The following is a 19,979-nucleotide window of genomic DNA, read 5'->3' as shown; positions in this document are numbered from 1 at the left end:
TTTTAGCAGCTGCTCACAGAAGCCACCCCTCTAGTCCCCACACACACATACCAAAACCTGGCCTCACCAACCTGATACGAATGTTCCTCTCTGTTTGGGAAAGTGGAGCTATCCTGTAGGAAGGTGTTTGTACAAATACTACAAAGACTGAGAAGTGATTATTATCTTCCAGAGAGCAGTGTTAATATAGGCTTTAAAAAGAGATCAATGGGCATTTTTGTTTTAGTCACATTTTTGGCACCTCATCCATATCTGCAAATACGTATTTTAGAAGAACAAATCAGCAGCCAACCCATGACACAGTCAGAAAAAGGAAGACAGTAAAAGCACATATCATACAATTAATTATATTAGTGCTCCCTCCTAGAGAATGTTTTACAGTTATGTCTGGCTAGTCAAACCAATTTCTCTTTGCTGCTCACTGGAACACCATCTCTCCTATTTCCTCCAAGTTGACTAGGGCTTTTCATACCACTTCTTCAGTTCTTTTATTTCATAAATGTTTTGCAAATACACTCTCACTTGGATTAGGCTGCACTTAACCTGCACTTACCATTCCCTGGGTTTAAAATGAAAAGCATCAGAGCAACAGAGGGAGATCTGGTGTACATCACTGTCCAAAGCCTGTGTGTGTCCAGGGTCAAGAACAACTCTGCTGAACACAGAACAGAGAAGCAGGTGCACCTGAAAAAGTCAGACAGCCCAAAAACACACAGTGCAGAGAATCAGACACAGAACCCACTTACAAAGAGTCCTGGGGGGAAAACCAGGCTTTGAGTTAGTTGTTGACCTTGGAGCTGGGAGCAGGAATCTGTGTCCCATTGCCTGAGTTCAGTGAGAACTCAAGGAACTTCCTTATTCTTTGTAAGCAAGCAGGAGGCACAAAGAATATCTGAGTCCATCACCTTTCCCTAACTTCAGCTGTCTGAAGAACCCAGTTTTTGGCAAATCTCACTCATGTCCAAAGCGGCAGCAGTACATGCAAATGCTTCATAGTTTAAAATGTTGTATGTTGATGCTGACAAGTTCAAGACATGAGAAGAGGTTGCTATGGAAACACATGCAGTATTGCCTGGAACATAAGGCAACATTTTACATGAGGAATTTTTTTAAAAATCAACCTTGGACCAACAAATTAGTTGGTTGCCAAATTAGGTTTAGGATGGGAAAAAATTGTTTGTCATTTGCTCTTAGACAGAAATATTTTTGTTTAGAAACAATAAAGCTAAATGTAATGGAAGTATTTCCATTATATTTTGGATTGTTTTCCTTGTCTCAGAGCAAAAAGTAATTTCATATTGAAAGAGTTTCTTTTGAAGCAAATCCATCTCTATATTCCCATGTGCTGGAGTCTCCATCTAATTTTCTTTTTATATTAATGAAATCACTTTAATGAATGGTTATGTTCTTTGAAAGGTTAAACCTTTAACTCTTATATAACCTTACTTGCCTGTGTACCCACATTGGCCAACAGAACAAATATAGGAGTAGAACTGATCAGAAAAGAGCAGGATTGCACCCTTGGGCAGTCTGGCAGTTCTCAGTTGTTTCCTGAGCCCTGTTTGCAACCTGTCACCGTTGCAAGGTGACACCTGCCCTTCTGGGGTATTGCTGTGCAGTGGCATCTTTCAATGCCAATCTCTTCTGTTTCATTCCCTGCCCTCCCAACAAACACAAGCACAATTCTGAATTCCCCAAATAATGGTTTTACTCTGCAGGCCTCACAAAAAGCCTGATTCTAAAACACAATTCCTACACACCCATGTACTCAAGGGGAATAAAAACCCTCTCCACTTAATCTTTCTTACATAAAGCATAAAGCCTTTTGTTTTTCCTTCTGAAAACTTTCTATGAGTTATCAACTGGATTTGAAAGAGAAGATTTATAAAAAGGGGACACAGGGTTCTACTTCTAACACTTTATTTTTGGAAGCACAGAAGAGCATTTGAGCTGCTGGGCCTCAGACTGACTCTTTCATCTTTTCCTATTTTGAGTATTCTAGAAAATTTCAGTCTACCAGAACATTTATTTGTTTGGGCATTTCTGCCATCACAGAATTGAAAAATGGACTAATCTACAATTCAACCTAAATTACACTCCAAACTGCAGCTGCAGCTGACAAGACCTCATGGTTTTTGCAAGAAGAAGGCCAAGATATACTTATAAACACAGAAGATGGGGTCATGGTATCAGCATGGCATGATCAACATTTCTGGCTGATAACTTCAGTAAAAATCTAAACCAAATTACAGACATCATTTCTTCATAAATACCTGAGTAGTGAAGGTGGGAAAACCTCTTTTTTGCTAAGTTTAAGAGAGGGGGTGCTAGGAAATCTTATGACAAGCATCTGAAATGGAAAAAACCTTGTGAACTGGTTAAGAGCACTGTCCTTCAGTAAATGCAGCAGCAGACAAACAATGCCAGCAAGTTGTTTTTAGAAAACATCTCATTTAGGGTTGTGTTGTCAAAGACACCTAAGGAGAACTGACAGCCAAACACAGATGGGCTCCTCATGTCCTCAAAGCCTCAGCTTACATGGTTACAGCTGAATCCCAACACATCCAGCTTGTTTCAAACCAGGAGTGTTTTCCAACCATCCCACTGTCACAGGGAAATTCCTGTAAATGCTTTTTATGAGTGCAGACCTCCTGTCTCAGCAGGCTGTAGGCTACTGAATTCAAGGGCCACTGCTGCCACCCAGGCACAGTGGGTCACAGCAAGAGGAATGAGGAACAGCATTTCTGAGTTTTAAATGCCAGATCCTTTTAACATCCATCCAGCAGCCCATATAAATTCATTTATTACTGTATTTTTAAGCTGTCTGTATATGGTTGGGTTTTGGCCAGTTCCAGAACAGCCTTTTTTAATTTTATTTTTTAAGTAAAACCCACTTTTTATGCAGATCTTCCAGACACATAAGATATTAACTTTCACTTTACCTTCTACTTACAGCATCAATAACAGTGAAAAGCTGTTTCTCTTTTCTTTGGAATCTAGTAAATCTGTGTTCCTTAAGAATCTTACAAGAATACTCAGACAAAGTAAATGCAAATTATTAGTACCCAATTTCAATGTTGTTTAAAGAATAACTTTTTCTTCTGTCAAACCTCACTTCCCTTTTTTTTCTTATTATTACCTTGAATAAGATAATATTTATTGACTACATGTCTATGATAACTTGTAAATAGGCAGGATAAATGTAAAGATCTTTATAAATTCAGTTCTCTTAAAAATCCACCATGTATTTCTGTCAGAAGGACTGAGGCAGAGAAATATGGAAAAGCACATCTGTAAAGATGCTGAGACTTTGGCTGCAGTTCACTCAGTTTCACAGGGCTCATCACAACAGTATTTGGCTCTCCTCTCTTCTGTTTTCTTCACTACTAATGGATACTTTACTATTTAATTAGTGCAGCATGATCCAAATCCCATCAAAGTCAATAAAACTCTTTTCATTTATGTTAACGGGCTTTGGACCAACTTCTGGTTTAATACCAGAATCAAATAAAACACCCCTAGGAAAAGAACAGGTATACCAAGCTTACACTTTAAAGTACAATCTTAAAACCTTCCTAAGGTTTTTACCCGCTTTAAAGTAAATCTCATTATTGAGTACCTTACAAAACCAGCTGGACAGCTCTTTTTTTGCCAGTGTGATTAAAGTGTCAGAAGGCATCTAAAAGTGTGCAGAGCTTCACTGTGAAAAACCTTCCCATGGCAGAGGGTGAGGCCTTCCTGAAGCTTTTCCTGGGGCTCCTGTGCTGTGCAAGGACAGGAAGATTCAGCCTGGGAGGACAGACCTGGCAACAGAACCGTTTAAAAGCTCCTGCCCCAAACTCTTGTTCTTTCTCTGGCTCCACCAGCACTGGGTCTGTTGGGCTGCTCTGCAGAAAAATTCACGAATGTCCTTCAGCCCCTAAGGCTGTTTGGACAGAGCCATCCCCACCTGAGCAGGTGGCACCAGGACAGCCAGGGCCCAGCTGAGGGGAGCTCTGTTCAGCAGAGCCCTCAGTTCCAGTGCAGCACAGCTGAACCTCCATAACCACTTTAACCAAACCAGCAGGAGAGAGCGCCAGCTATTTTTGTCACACAGAGGAGAGAGGAGGCTTCCTGCTCTTAGACTATACCCCAGTCACTGCAGAGAGCAATGAGCCACAAAGCAAGCAAAATGACACTATGTAAACAGGGAGATTAAACCTTCTCCTGATACTTTTTACCCATTTTGGAAATACCAAGCAAGCCATACAAAGCCACCACATCATTTCTAGCATAACGCCCTGCTTTAATTGACTGGCACATTAAACATCAAAGTTCTGTGTAAAGTTTGACCACAGAAATCACGTTCTGAAATCACATTCAACCAATGCTGACTCAGCAGCAGAGCCACAGGATCCTTTTTTTAAATTCTCAAAAGCCCAAACAAAAAACCCAAACTTGTGCTGTTGGTTTCAATGTGTTTTTTGCATTTCACACTACTCCAACCTGGCAGCACAATAGGCTGTGTGAAAATTTCCTTGAAAACAACTTTGACAGAATGTTAACAGAGAAAGAAGAAAATTCAGGGCAAGGATGAAAGGTGATTCAGTCCCTTCTGGGCTGGAGCTGTGACCCTTCCCATGGAATCAATCACAGCAGCTCTGGAGGGGACTGTCCTGCAGCACACCAGGACACGTTGGTGATGTGGGCACGTATCTCCAGCTCCCTGCTCCCATTACCCAGTGCCCCTGGGCAGCCCTGACTCACCCTGTACTGACACCTGCACTGGGTTGGGAGGTGCAGGAACCTCCCTTTGCTCTCCATGGAGTCAGATTCCAGCCCTGCCCTGCAAATTTACACTGAGGATAAATGGGAACATCACTTCTTCCTTCATTGTCCCTTCTAGAGCTACTCACTAAAGGAGAATATTCACTGAGCAAGGATTCTGTTGTGAATTGCCAGGAAATACAGAGTTTTCTGCTCTTTCCTGCTGCATGGGCCACTCACAAGCTATTCCCACTACCCCAGCACTCCAGTGCCAGTGCTCAGCATCTTGCCCTGCTGACACTGATCAGATGTCTCCAACTGCTCTTTCTTTTGGCCTCTGCTCTTTCTTTTGGCCTTCTCTCTGACACATCCCTTCCTCTCCCCCAAATCCCACACAGAGGCAGTCATCTCACAGCTCTGAGCACTACACTTCTCCACAGGAACCACAGTGCATTTTTCCCCAGTGAAGGAAGTCTTTCCAGCTCATGAAAAGGAGAGCAGAACTGCCCAGCAGCCCAGCAGCAGCCAGAGGGGAGGGAGGTAGACTTCCAAACAATCTGTGCAGCTTTGGAATTCAAACCCATTCGCTGTGGTGGAGCAAATTCACCAGCTCTTGGCAGCCATTTCAAAGATGGCCATTTGCTCCACATTCCTCAGCAAAGGAGGGATGCTGACAAGGTCCTTGGCTCTGTGAAGGTGAAGGCTGAGAACCTACAGGCTCAACCATCCCCTAGAACCAGTTCCAGGAAGGACATCATTACAAGGTGAAAGCTGCCTCCAATCAGAGTAGAAAACACAAGTATTAGGGCTAATCTAGCCAGCACACCGTGAGATATAGAGGATTAGATTTGACCTGATAGGTCTCTGACGTCAGTGAAAAGTTGTCTTAATATAAACAAATATAAAATGAAAAGGGAAAAAAAACAATGCATTCCTACAGTGGGATAGCTAGAATCTACTGTGGAATTTGCAAGCAGTGATTCCATACTCCAAAAATTATAACCTTGGGTTAAAGACTGCATGGAGTTCATTCTGGAATTGCACTATAAAAGTGTTACCTAAGCACAAATAGTTCTTAAACCCACAAGTAAAAGCAAACACCTCTTCAAATCACCCAAAAGGAACCCAAAATTGCCAGAAGCTGCTAAATCCTTCAAAGACCTAAGTATATCCATCATGGATGAATTTCACATCCCTAGCATTGCATTCATTCAACAGTTTTCCTAGTCTTGTCATGATTTCTACAGGCTTGCATAATAACACAAAAATGTCACAAAAATTATGTCAGAATGGCAATCCAGAGGCAGGGAGCCACAAGGCCCTCAATGAGCTTTGTGTGACAAGAAGCAGTGCCTGGAGCTGTGTCTTTAACCCATCTGCCCATTTGAGACCAAGGACCCTTCAAAGGTCCTGGGATTCCCAGTCTCCCTTTCCAGTGCACTTTGCCATTTCCAAAAAACAAACCCTAAATACTTTACCTAGTGAAATCTCATGAAAACATATACACATTCACAGATCTTGTGTGTCCTGCTGGCTCCCAAGAAGGAGTGTATCTCTTTTCAAACCATGGGAGCCTGTAACCCAGACTGTCAGAGGAGGGCATATCTCCACATGAGTGTGAAAACATCTAATTACATAAGGCCAGGTCCTCAGCTAATGCAAAGTGACAGAGCTCCCAGAAATCCATGGAGATATGATGATGCAGATTAACAGAGGTTTGGCTCATTATAATTCAATGGACCCAACTTCTAATTTTCTCATCTAGTGACAGATTGTTGGAATCCTGACCACCAGAACCTCAGAGTGCAATGGGGAGTTGAAAGGAGATAGCATCAGGGAAAGTAAACTCCAGTTTGGCTGAAAGCATATTTATGATCTAGGAGTTTCAATTAGCTGTTGCTGAGTTATCACAAAAGTCTGTTGAACAGATGTGCAATTAGTGGGTTTTTTTCATGTTGTTCTCTCTTGTGACTTGTTTTTGTTTTGTTTTGTTTTGTTTTGTTTTTTTTTGTTGGCAGATTGTATTTGGCATTTGGGTGGGGTTTTTTGCAAGTGATGCTAGTTTTATTGAGGTCAAAACTAACATCTTAGGCAGAGAAAGCTCTTCCCACCACCACACCCCCAGCAGTGCAGAAGCAGAGAGGCAGTGTCAGCAGGAAAATCTTTCTTCTTTCTGGCCTCATCTTCATAGGAATATGGAGACAGAAAAACTGTCAGAATGAGCCTGCAAATTCAAGGCAGCTGGAATTGCCTCATCCTCCTGGCATGGACTGGAGGGTTTCTCCTGATCCCTCCCCCTTACTTAATGCATCACCTCTTCTGTGGTGGGGATGTGGTGTGAGGCAGAAGGGGAAGAAGGTTCAGCAGAGCTATTTCAGGGTTAGAGGCACACAGTTCTGTCCTGTTCCCTGCAGCACACGGGATATAAACAGCCATGGGAGAAGCTGCACTTGAGCTGCTCACACTCACCTCCCTCCCCAGCACCACTGCACCAGGGGACAGAGAACAAGGTGAAAGACAAGGTTATGATGTGGAATACTCCATGGCCTGCTTTTTGTCCCAAATACTCTGCTAATCAACCTGTCCACACAAAGCCAAATGGAGCCAGTGAAACTAAACACATTCACTTCAGCAGCTTTGGAACAGACCCAAAAAACACTTACTTGCCATGGGACCTTATGCAAAATGATGGTGGATCATGACACAAACATTGACAGAAATCTGGTTTTTTCCTGTGTGATTTTCTGTTTAGATAAATGCAAGCTTACACTGTATTTTCATAGATTCAGCATTTTTATTCTATTTTATAAGATGTGTATGATTACTGTTGGGCTTAATTTGACTGCAGTGAACTAAGCACTTTATTTTCACAGAAATTCATTATACTCTCCTACTGAGGAGATTAAATTAATTCAAAACATCTTGTAAATGGTCTTGTCTTTCTTTGCTTGTCTATTGCTTATCCAGACTGAGTTTCATATTACTCTGAAAGAAGAATAAATCATCCTTTGATTAATCCCATTTTTACACTTGTTGCTTATGTCAGCCTTAACGTGCTGTAACTTTGCAAACAAATTTAATATTGACAGACACCTCTTAGCACTTATTTGGGAATTAAATATTTTGGTTCACTGATGAATGGTGGATTTGCAATTTTTACAATGAAACCTAAAACTATTCAAAAACTCTGATTTCAAGCTTGGTTATAAATCTGAAATCAATCCAAATTCATCTCTAAACCTTCTTTAACCCTGAGGTACCTAGTGGTATTGAACAGAAGTGGCATAAAATTTCTGCTTGTGGTACTTGGGGTGGGGCTTTTTTGTTGATTAAAAAGATTGTGACCCTATGTATGTTCATGGTGCTTTACAGAGAGTGTTTTGAAGTCTGAAAGACACCATTCCATCCAGCTATTTAGGTATATAAAAAGTTTTAGACATTTTCAGCCTTGCAAGCTTCAAAGCCTGTCATCTTCCAATGTAACTCCTGTCACGTGAGAGTGTTGGCACGTGAAAGACTCTCACTGAGCCCAGCTCAGCTGTCTTCATGGTCAGGTAGTAATTTATTTCCCAAAGATTGTTTCTTAAGTACATTCTGGTTTGCAGAATGCTTTCTGAATAACATCTCTCACATTCCTTCCACAGCTCCTCTGCTTGGAGGAAGGGGAAAGCCTTGAAATTTTAGCACTCTGAAAAATGAAGACATATATTCTTCTGCATATGAGTTGGATGAACATGATTTACCCAAAAGCCATGATTTAAAACAAATAAACCCGCTATAAAAACAGTAACCACAGCCTGTGCTGCCACCTACCCTTGGTTAACCTCTGTGTTTTCTGTAGGCTTTTCCCAAAGTGTGGGCTCTGTCCTGGGAACAGGAATGCCCTGCAGATGATGTGATGGCCATGGGCACCAGCCTGGTACCAGTCTTGGAAGTCCCACACTTCACCAGGGGAGAAATGCAAGATGCAGCTGCTTAGGGCAGGTACTGGATGTTAGTTCTGCCTTTTGCATATGGGGGAAAGAGCAGAGAAATGAGAAACAAAGAACCATGGTATCATTTAGGTTGGAAGAGACTTAGAAGATCTTTAAGTTCAACCATTAACACAGGAATGTTAAGTCCACACTAAACCATGGCCCCAGGTGCCACATCTGTACCTCCCTGAGCTGCCTGTTCCAAGGTTTGACAGCCCTTTTGGTGAAGAAGTTTTTCCTAACATCTAATCTAAAAATTCAGCAAGTGCTTTCCCCTCTTCCTTTCTAAATTCAATCCTTTTACTGTATTTGAATTAACATGTAAATGGTGCATTACTATGCTTAGCTCTTGAAACAGTTTTACTCCCAAGAAAGTAAGCCTTTCTTTCCTGTTGGACTCGATGTATTATTTTGACTTTCTCCATCCTATACTCTACAATACTCATTAAATCATGCCAAAAAAGCTCATGTTCAGAAACAAAACTTGAAAGAGAAATCCCTCCCACGGACCAAACTGTGCAAGAGTAGCCCTGAGTCTGCAGTGCCCATGCTGGGGGTGTGGTGTGAAGGTGGTGGATGGGTTTGCCTGAGGGGGCTGATGTGTGTCCAGAGCTCCACTGGACATGCTGGAAGATGCTGCTGCAGCCCCCAGGGCACAGAGGGAGGAAGAGGAGTGAGAGAGGGACTGCCCACAACCTTGGGAAGCAGGCACAGCAGAGGCTGAGAGAGCTGCACTCAGGGCTCCTGTAGAAATTTGCTGTATCATTCACAAAATTCAATGTCCCCTGCCATTTCATGGACTGCTTCTTGTCAGGATTGTAAGTGATGGGGTAAAGGAAAAGAGCTGCTGGCCAGCCTGCTCATTAGCCAGCCTGCTCATTAGCCAGCCTGTTCATTAGGCAGCCTGCTCATTAGCCATGCAGGTTCTTCTCCACACATCCATTTCATTATTCTTACAGTGGCAGTAAACCAGAAAACACACTAATAAAGGCTTTAAGACTCACATCAAGGTGTGGCTCTGTGCTACCCTAAACCTCAGGTAGATATTTTGATTTCATGTTTTTCAAAAAACAGATGAGATATTCACCATATGCCAGGTATTTCCTTCCAGCTTTCTTGCCTCAAAAAACGTTAAAAATCATTCACCTTCATTGCAGGGCAATAACAGCAACCCATAGTCCACACAGTGAAGAGAAATAACTTAAATGCATAAATTAGCTGTATCTAGTTACAGGTAGAAGGAGCTCTTCTTACCCACAGATACCAGTGATGTCCACTGACTTTCTCATTACAGGATTAGTAGGCTTCTCACTTAATTTCAGTGGAAAATAGATTGTAATTTGTCCCCTGAGGGCCACAAGGCTAGAGGTTAAATGCTGGGAAAAAGCAGTCTGACCATATAATGAAATTCAAACACAGAGGTGGCAACTATAGGAAAAGTTAAAGGGAATGACAGTAGGAAAGAAGTTAAAGTAGCTGCATTTATAGCTCACCACATCAAAAGAGAAGTGGCAACATTGTACTTTGCAGGTGGAAGAGTCAGAAAGTAGCAGGGACATTAGGCAATTCCAACCTCTGAATTCTCCACAGAAAGCTGCAAAAGTGAGGAATTAGTAGTGTCTTTATTTTGAAGAGAAGGGTCACAAATGCAGCAATAAAGAGGCAAAATACTAAATTTTACATAAGCCAATTTAAAAGGAATAAAAAAATATGTTAACTTGATGGTTAACACTGAAAAACTTCAACACACTTGGGATGCCGAGACCAAAAAGTAACAGCAAGTTGTACAAATGGGACTTCCATTTCAGCAAAGGAAAGATTTGGAAACAAACAGATCAGTAGATACAGTCCTACAAGGGGCATGAAGTGGGGGGAAAAGCAAGCGTATAAATTAGTGGTGAGGGGAGGTTCTCTCTATGGCATTAGAGAGGATAAAATGATACTGAAGTTACCATGGTCAGTAAATAACCTCCCGCATCTGGGGGGCAGCCAGCCCACAGAACCCACAGCAGTGCACAAAGTCTCACAGAGGCACACACAAGACAAAACACACAAGGTGTAAAGAGAAACTCATCTGTACTGTAAAATGACACCTTCAAAACAACATACTTGGGATGATTTTCACTGGCCAGGGGATTTTTGGGACTTCAAGAAAGAGAACTGGTAACTCTGTCTTTTCCTTGAGGGGAACACTTTAAAACTCTTTCTTTAAACAAAAAAACAGTTACTTAGAAGAAAAAGCAGAAACATTAATGCTGAGGTTCACACTTACAACTCCAAGAACTCCAGATCTGAAGAAAGTACCAGACGTTTTGAGACCTGGGAATAACTGAGAAGATCTATAACAGAAGCTGTGATTTAGATATGAGGAAGCAACGTGCTCTTCTGCACTTGAAGAGGACACTCTTCTTTTCAATGTTACAGTTTAATAGAACAGTGCTGAAAATAGCGTGTGAAATGTGGGCCTTTCATTTGCAGACTATTAAAGCTGGGAACCCGCTGTGTCAAGACTCTGCAAACAAAGATGAATTTAAAACACACTCAGATAAAGGGGCTAAAGGAACCAGATGTGATGTGTTAGAGAACTTACTGAAACTTTGGAAGAAAGAAAGCAATAAAAGGACAAGGTGATCCGAAAAGGAGGGTGTGCACATCAGAGCAAGGTTGTGCAACCCCCTGCAAGACACTCAAGACTTGCTCCCTGGCTCTGTTTTAATCAGACCCAGTATGAGAAATGTCCTAGTGTGCCATTAAGTAACGGCATGACCTGCTTACAAAGCAACAGTCACCATAAATAAAAAGTACTAAGAAGTAGGTCGAATAAAACACTAGTGTGATCTCTGGAGAAAAGGTCCTGCTCCATACAACAGCTGGAATTCTGGTTGATCCAAAAAATTTTTTTTAACCTTCTGTAGCAAAAAGTAAACATAGAACTAACCTGAAATGTGGCAATGCCATTTGCAGGAGTCTTGAATTCTCAGGGAACAGCCTCCCCACACCACAAGGAAGCAGCAAGCTGGGAGGTAACTGAGCTAATAGCACTTTTTGAGGGACACACCTCTAGAAGCTAAGAGGGACAGACTTCTCAAAATAGATGTTCTGCTTACCCCAGAAATTAATTATGACCTTATCAAAATTAGTTCCTATATTTGGGTCTTTCAAGATGGGAAGTAGGAGACACTCTAGGCCCCTTTCCTTGGATATACAGAGTTTAATATTCTGGTTGGAAAATTAGTTTTTGTGTGGTCAAAGGGCATAGTACAGCTGAGACTCTACTACAATGAGGACAATGCAACACAAGGTCAAATAGGACATAAATACTTATATTTTATCCAAAGGCCTACAACATACCACAAAGATACCAGTTTTGATTGCCTGAGGATACTCTGTCCAGATGGTGTCCACCTGTATGATGTAGGAAATTACTTGCTCTGCTCTCAGATAAAATGTAGGTGAGATAATCCAGGCACAGAAGATGCAAAGAAAAAAACCACCAGTATTTACTGATGACAGAGTCTCTTTTAAGGACAGCAGAGGATAATTTACTCCAGTCAGAGGCTGAATCATAGTGTTTACACTCTTCGTCTTTCACACTGTAACTTTTAAAAGGGAAAGCCTGTGCAATTTACACAGCAGAAGGGACTGTCCAACTAGGCTCGTGCTGGCCAGGGAAATGAACAGCAGAAACCCAGAGAATGGGTTACAAAGCAAAGTCTCTATCCTGTGAAAACATGGACATGCTGGAGTGTCAGGCATCAAAAGAACTCCAATGCTTTGCCAGGCAACACAGGTCTTTTAAATGATGTGTGCAGATGGGGATGTGCAGTCTGGCTCTGATTGTGCTAGAATTCACATCCATGCTTGGCTTAGCCATGGGTAAAGCCCAGCTGAATTCAAAATGCCCTTGCAAAAGGGTTAATGGTGATCCCACTGATCATCTGCAGAGGAAGGACTGCTGTTTCTTTAATGAGAATGGCTTTTACATTTTGTTCTATATTGTGTCACAGAACCTATTTGCACTTCTTCTGCCACTGTATTACAGTTCTACTTATGAAAAAAACCCACAGTGAATTTTGCCACTACATTAAAAAATTGAGAAAAAAAAAAAAAAAATGCAGATGGTGACTTTGGTTTGATTTTGGTTTAATTTAATGAGAAAATGCTCCCAAATTAAAAGATCATATGAGCCCAAATATCTCCTTAAAATGGATCCAATGCCATCATATTGTAAATGCTAAGAATTTAGCTTACAGAAAAGGAATTACTGGAATTATTTGTAGCATGCATCTGTTTTAACTGTCAGGCACTAGACCTGACCAGACTTTGAAGATAATATTGTGCTACCTTGAGCTCTGCTTTTTTACTACATCACAAACCAGTGTAATCCAAAAACCAGATCAAAAAGAAACACGACTAAATTATAAATCCATATGAAAGCAGGAGATGGATGTCTAAAAGGAAAAATAACACAGTTACATAAGCATGTCTGCCTTCTCCTGGTATATTCATTGTGAGCAGCTCCTTCACCCTCTTACCAAGGTAAATTACATGCTCCACCTAAGGTGAGTTAGATTCACCTTCAACTCTGTGGACAGTTCCAAGAAAACACCTCTGTCAGGACAGTACACAACAATATAACCTTAAAACTCACTTACTTCAAAGAGATCAAACTCATGCTCAAAGTGAAGAAGAACTATACTAAACAAGGCTAGACTTCACAAAGTGACTAAATGCCTTTAGGAATGCAGGGAAAGTGGCAGGAGGAAGGGGAGAAAGGTGGGCATTTCACATGGGTAGCTGGAATTGCTCTCAGGAAACACCTTTGACTGGATCTGAACATGAGATTCTACATTTCCACTTAAAAATTAGATTATATGAATACAACCCTGTAAAATAAAAACTGAGGAAAAAAGTTTAGTTCTCTGATTTAAAACAGGAAAGAAAATACTCATAATATAAATAATACTTAACAACATCTTGGGACAACCGGCAGATGTGCACTTGTATTGACACCAGCCAGCTCCTGAGGATCCATGACTGGTTAGGAAAGGGAAATGTATCACCACAAACCCACCCAGGTGAGCCCAGGGCTACAGATACTGCAGCATTGGGCATGAGTCAAAAAAGAACTGCTGGTGTCCCAAGCATTTCTAGAAGAAACAGAGCCTGGGCAAGCAGCCAGCCAGCCAGCAGGCTGCTCAAAAACAGTTTGGGAGGGTTAGCAAGAGCACAGGAAAGACTGAAACGTTGTAGAGCAAACCCTGCCTGGTTCATCACAAGAAGAAACAAGTCCTCTGCACTTGTAAGGTGTCACTCTTGGTACCCCCAGCCATGTAATGCTTACAGCTCATTTAGAAAACAAACAAGCAGAAATGGCTTGAAAAGCTCAGTTTCTATATATATTCTTCTAATAACTTTTCAATTTAGTGACAATACTGTGAAATTTTTGGACAGCTGATTTTTTAGCTTTAAAAAAGGAAGAGGATTATACTAATGGAGCCAAACTAGGACACCATGATGTGTTACTGAGACTGATGTTCCTTCCTTTGCTTCTGTGGATGCAATCAGATCACATTGATTGTTCATCATGGAGTAGTGATCCTCAGTCTTCTCAGTCCTGTCAGTACATCTGACTCTGCACTGCAGCCTAAGTTAATCATGTGTTCATTATCCATTTCAGATATGCTGTTGATATTGTGTTTTTCCTAAGTACACATTCTAGCTCACAAACTACAAATGTCATGAGGAGACTGGGAGGGACTTTTTATATCTCTGAATTTCCACAACCAGATGGTGCCATCCTGTTAGCCTGAAGAAGACATTTTTGGCACATCTGCCTCAAAAATCTAGATGTGTAAAGAGTTCTTCTACAATGGCAGGTTCATCTGCTGAGGTGAAGAAAGACGGTTCCCACAGTTATGCAATAATCTGGAAGGATTAACATAATCCTAACTTTTTGTTGTTTTATAGCATTTTTTACAGCCTTCAACCATTCTCCTTCACAACCCTTGGAGAGGACAGCCAGCTCCCTCATCCTCTGCATCCACAAGTAAGAATCTGGCCAAGGACCAAGAACATACTCAAAGCACAATGCCTTCTACCACAGCCTGCAGGCCATGGAGAGCTGACCATGCTTGCTCTATCCACTCAGTGGAGAAATAGTTTGAATGCTGTCAGGCCAACCAAGATGATAACAAGTTGTCCCAAGTGTTTTTATCTTAAGTGGGAAAGCTTTCACAGTATTTTTTTTAATATGGTAAAAATCACATTCATAATTCAGAAAGCTGTTAAAAATCTATTGATTAGCTTTAACTTTGATTTTTCATCCACAATTTTTAATGACCTGCCTCAGCTCTGACAACACACCTAGATTGCATACTTCAGAAGTTCTCTTCATCTGCCTCATATTTGATTTCTAGATCAATAAATTTTCTGTTGAATTCTGATACAGAAAACCGTGAGTATCCAAACTAAATCTCTTCGGTCAGGGCAGCAGATCTTCTTCATTTATACCACAGTTCAAAAGTCCCTACACAAATCTACTATTTTCATGTAAATTCCTTCCAACAACTTCTTATTTGGCAATACCAATTTCACCAGCCAGACTCTTCTAAGACAATAACTGGAAAATAAGACATAGTTGGTAGTGCAGTGCAAACCAAAAGGGCTGTTCAAAGGAGATAACATCAGAAGTTGGCAGGGTGGCAGATGTATTTGCTGACTTAAACCAGATTCAGTCAACAAAAGTTTGCAATGAAAAAATCAAAGTAGGACACTTCAAGTCCAGTGTTGTTTCAGCCCCTATTGCTGATGCAAAAGACAGAAGACCACAAGAAGATGTCAAACCAACTTCAAAAGCAAGCACTTCAAAAATAAATACTAGGAATGAAATTAATCAAGTTTATAATGTAAAATTCTAACACTTGTCTGTTGACAACTCAGTTGTAAGAGAGATCCACCATCCTCATCTCCAGAATAACCTAGAAAATGTGGTGGAAATACTTGGGCCAACTGAAGAAAACTAGGTGTGAAGTAAAAACCAGACATAGAAAAACAGTTGACAATAGCTTTCTCCATGTCTTTATTCACATCCAAATATCAATAAACCCAAGAAAAGCATCCAGCCCAGTGGTCTCTAAGTATGTCTTGCTGGCAACATATTGCTCCAAGGAATCTTCAATACTCCTTGCAAAAAACAAGAAATAAAGGGAGAGACAATCACAAGCAGTATTAACTTCTGTGGTTACTTGCTTATTATTTCTGCCCACAGAGCAGTGGCTTCTGGAGAAACATTGGTATAATTCCTTTGAGTTTGTGTAATTCTATTGATAATCTGTTTTATACACTCACCCCACAAGAAAGAAAGAAACTGAGATGGAGGGAAAGGGTAGAGATGGAACATGGTACCCAAGGGACTGGAGTTCAATTTGTTGTTCCAAAACAGATTTACTGCACAATCTCAGGGAAATCTTTACAGCCTAAAGGTACTGAGGCAATGCTTCCTGCTGGAAGGCTTCAGTGACCTGGGCAAAAAAAATACATCTCTGCACTGCAACATCTACCATGTAGATACACCCAGAAGGAAGCAATAATCCATTTCCAAATGTATCAGCATAAACACAGTAGTTGTAATTCCATGTGAAAATCATTCAGATTAGAATGTGGCACCTTCCAGCCCAGACCAACTCTCCAGCTTATTCTAATGGAAACAAGAACACTGGAAAAAGCAGGCATGCAGGTTGGGCATACAGGTTGAAAAACTACAATTTCTTTGGTAGTTTTCTGGATTCCAGTCTTGTATGAGTGCATTTATTACTGCATTGAGGCCTGGCTTCACACCTTTGCATTTGAGACGTAACAAATGTGAAAAAAGCAGTAATTTATAAAGCCTTTCATTTATACCTTCATTTTATAAACCATTCTCATTCTTTGTCATTTTTACATGCAACATGAGGCCTTGGACCTTTAAAGTCTCATCCAAAGTTTGGCTTTAATTCCTGTTCTGTTTTATCATAACTCTTTTGTCTAAATATAAGGAGCCCACATTCAGGCAAACACTGGAAGGAAGCAGGAACAAGCCCCCCCCCCCCGCCCTTACAGTCAACACCTGTGCTGAGGAGAACACAAGGTGAGGAGTAGCCATCAACAAGATCTTCCTCCACCTTTCAGCACAGATGAACAAGGAAGAAGAGCTTTTGCTCTGCCCCAGTTTTAAAAGTAAAGAGCAAGTAAATCTTGAGCGAGTAAATTTGCCTTACACAAAATGATCTGTGCTAGACACAAGGAGAGCACAGAACTTTTGCTTCCCCCCCGAGGCAGAACTGCAGGCTCACACTCTGCTCTCTGAATGGCTCTTCTTGCTCAGTCCTGGTGCTTCTCTTACCCTCAGCCAGCTGTCCACATCAAACAACTGCAGCATTAAAACCTGCTTCTCAAAACAGGAATGCACATGGCTAGGAGAAACCACAGGAAAGGAAAGACTAAGGGGAAAAATATTTGATTCTCTTCCATTCTCAGATAGCCAACATACTATCTCCATACATGTCATCTTCTTGGCACAGCAAATGAACAACTTCCTATGACTAAATAAATAGAAATACAACTGACTCCTACTTGTTCTTTATGCAGAGGCAGAATGCATTACAATTAAGCAATCTCAAAATTACAAACTCTAAAGGCTAGAGCAAGGAAATACGGGCTGGATAAACTGGTCATTATAAAGGAAAATATAGCCCCTTTCTCACTAAACAAATTGCTGTGCAGTAATCACTGTTCAAATGACAGTGTGACAGTTTAGGATGTCAGAGACAAACAGTGATAATCTGAGTGCTGAACATGCACTCCAGAACAGAAAGCTGCAGCCAGTTTTAAAGCACACAGTTTTGACAAATGTATCACAGGGGGCTGTTTTGCTCATAAAACTCAAAGTCTTCTGCAACTTTTCATCAATCACTTGATTAGGCAATGAAACTCACCAAGTGAAATATCCAAGAAAACAGACTCTGAATAAATTTAAATTTTCCAGGACAAAACCATATTTTACCTATCAAATGTGTTTCCAAGGTAGTACAGCCCATTATTTGGGATTAACTCTTTCTAACATTTACCCTTGCAGGCTGTAAGTGAGAAGTGGAAGAGGATGCTGAGAACTTGCCACTTAACCTTCTGGTTTAGAGCATCAGACCCCTCAAGTAACTTTACCATAAATCAGCATAAATGCTGGTTTCAGCTGCTCTGTTCCAGAGTAGCTACCTCAGAGCATGTGCTCAAACTTCTAGTGCCACTGTCTGTAAAGCAGCGCTTGGTGCAGCACAGCTATTCCCACACAAGGGAACATTAGTTAATTTGCATTCACAGTTACCATATGAGGTGTGAGTTTCTGACAGTCCACACATTTTATATTTAAAGACTGTAGGAAATTAATATAATTATCTTTGATATAATAACAAAAGTAACTTACCAGTCCATCGCAATTGCTGATAGCAACAGAAGCGTTTGGCAGATCAGTGATATCCCCAACATAGAGGCAATTCCCATAGAGAGGTTCAATATGAGTCTCCTCAGAGTCCTCCTGCCACTCAACTGTTGCTCCAGGGGCCACGAGCCTGGAGTTTGGCCGCAACCTGAAGTGAAACTCTCTTCCAAAAACAGTGACATTGTAAAATATCTGCTCATTTGCTGCTTCATGTTGCAAGTCCTCCACAGCTCTCCTGAAGCGTGCTTTTGGCGGTCCAGACACCAAGTGGGATAGGAACCTGCCCTCTGAATCGGTGCTTGTGGGGATGACAAGGCTGTACTCCTCTATATTCCTCAGGATTGAATCTTTACAGGGAGAAAGCAAGAGAGGACAGAGATACTAGAACTAAACATATCCTGATGCCGCGGGATTTTTATTCCATTATTCATTAGCACAGCAGACACTTACATAAGGCAGATGGACACTGCACTCTTTGCAGGCACTTGGCTCACCTGCATGAAGTGTGCAGAGTTCACTCAAACTTGCCTTTTCTTCCCCAAAATACCAGACGGCAGAGTGAGCCTCCCCACCCTGCCAGGACCCCGCACTCCTGCCCCTGTAGCGAGGTCCCGCTCCCCTTTGCCCACCCAGCCCGGACCCCGCACCCCTGCACGCCCATTTAGTGACCGGGTCGCCTCGGGGACTTTGGGGGTTTCTCGGGTGGCCAGCGCTGAAGACAGGGCGTTGATTCACTTCGGGACTGCTCGCAGGGGCAGGGGTAGGGGCTGGCTTTGCAGGGGGTAAGCCTGCAAGGCAAAGGCACGTCCCCAAACTACCCCCGGTGCGGCGGGTTTGAGTCGAGCGGTGATGGGGACGCCGCGGGCAGCGATGGGGAGCGGTCTCAGTGGGGAGCCCGGGAGTTTCGGACGGAGGAGATGGCCCGGGCAAGAGGAGGAGGAGGAGGCAGAGGAGCTGCCATGTGTTTCAGCCCGCACGGGGAGCCCCAGGCACCGCTCCCTGCCCGCCGGGGCTCGCCCGCTCCGCGGGGCAGGCAGCGGGCGGCGCGGGGCTGCGGGCAGCGCTGTCACTGCCGGGCGCTCCCGGCTCCCTTCCCCGCCGGCGGCGCGGCTGCCCGGTGCCCGTCCCCGCCTGCCGCTTGCAGGAAACAACTGGAAACCCGGCAAAAGTAGCCGCAGAAGAAGTTCAAGGGGAGCCGAAAGCCGCGGGGCGGCGAGCCGCTACTTGGGACGGGCGGGCTGCGGGCACCGGCCGGCGGCGGCGGGGCAGGGCGAACAGCCCCGAAGGCGTCCCGGCGGAGACCTACCTCTGTCCCCGGGGCGCCGCAGGGCGCCGGCGGGCAGGGCGAGCGCGCAGCAGAGCAGGAGGCAGGCGATGCCCGCGGGAGGGTCCATCGCGGCGGTCCCGGCCCGACGCGGGGGCCGGCGCCCGGGCTGCCCGCAGCCGGGGCGGGCCAGGCGGCAGCCCCGCTCCGCGCTGCTCCGCTCCGCTCAGCGCTGCCCCGCGCCCCGCCGCCCGCGCATTCGCCCAGCCGCAGCCGCAGCGGCAGTGGCGGCCGCGCTCCCGGCTCGCAGCGAAGCAGAGACACCAGGAGGCGGCGGGGGTATAGTACTGGAAGCACAGGGCGTGCGGAGTGAAGTCAGGCTGATTGACAGAGGCGCTGCCACACGGCGCAGCCCGGCCGCGGGGAGCGGGGACGGGACCGCCCGCCCCGCCGGGGCAGCCCCCGCGCCGCCCCCGCCGCGCTCCGGGCAGCCCCAGCCGGCAGCGCCCGCCCCGCGCCG

The 19,979-nt window shown here is 43.3% G+C and overlaps 1 protein-coding gene across 1 annotated transcript in view; it reads right to left on the bottom strand.

Moving 5' to 3' along the window:
* ADAMTS2 (ADAM metallopeptidase with thrombospondin type 1 motif 2) overlaps positions 1 to 19,605 on the bottom strand; it is a 167,530-nt gene extending 147,925 nt beyond the window's left edge. The window contains exons 1-2 of the mRNA XM_066559933.1: positions 19,502 to 19,605; positions 18,181 to 18,542 (exon numbers count right to left, since the gene is read on the bottom strand). Of these exons, the coding sequence (XP_066416030.1) occupies positions 18,181 to 18,542; positions 19,502 to 19,589 (450 nt within the window). The 5' untranslated portion in view covers positions 19,590 to 19,605. The remainder of the gene's footprint in view (positions 1 to 18,180; positions 18,543 to 19,501) is intronic.
* Between the last annotated feature and the right edge of the window lie 374 nt (positions 19,606 to 19,979).

The sequence above is a fragment of the Molothrus aeneus genome, chromosome 15 (genome assembly GCF_037042795.1).
Source record: "Molothrus aeneus isolate 106 chromosome 15, BPBGC_Maene_1.0, whole genome shotgun sequence".
Taxonomy (NCBI): Eukaryota; Metazoa; Chordata; class Aves; order Passeriformes; family Icteridae; genus Molothrus; species Molothrus aeneus.
This window is presented reverse-complemented; position numbering and strand designations above follow the sequence as displayed.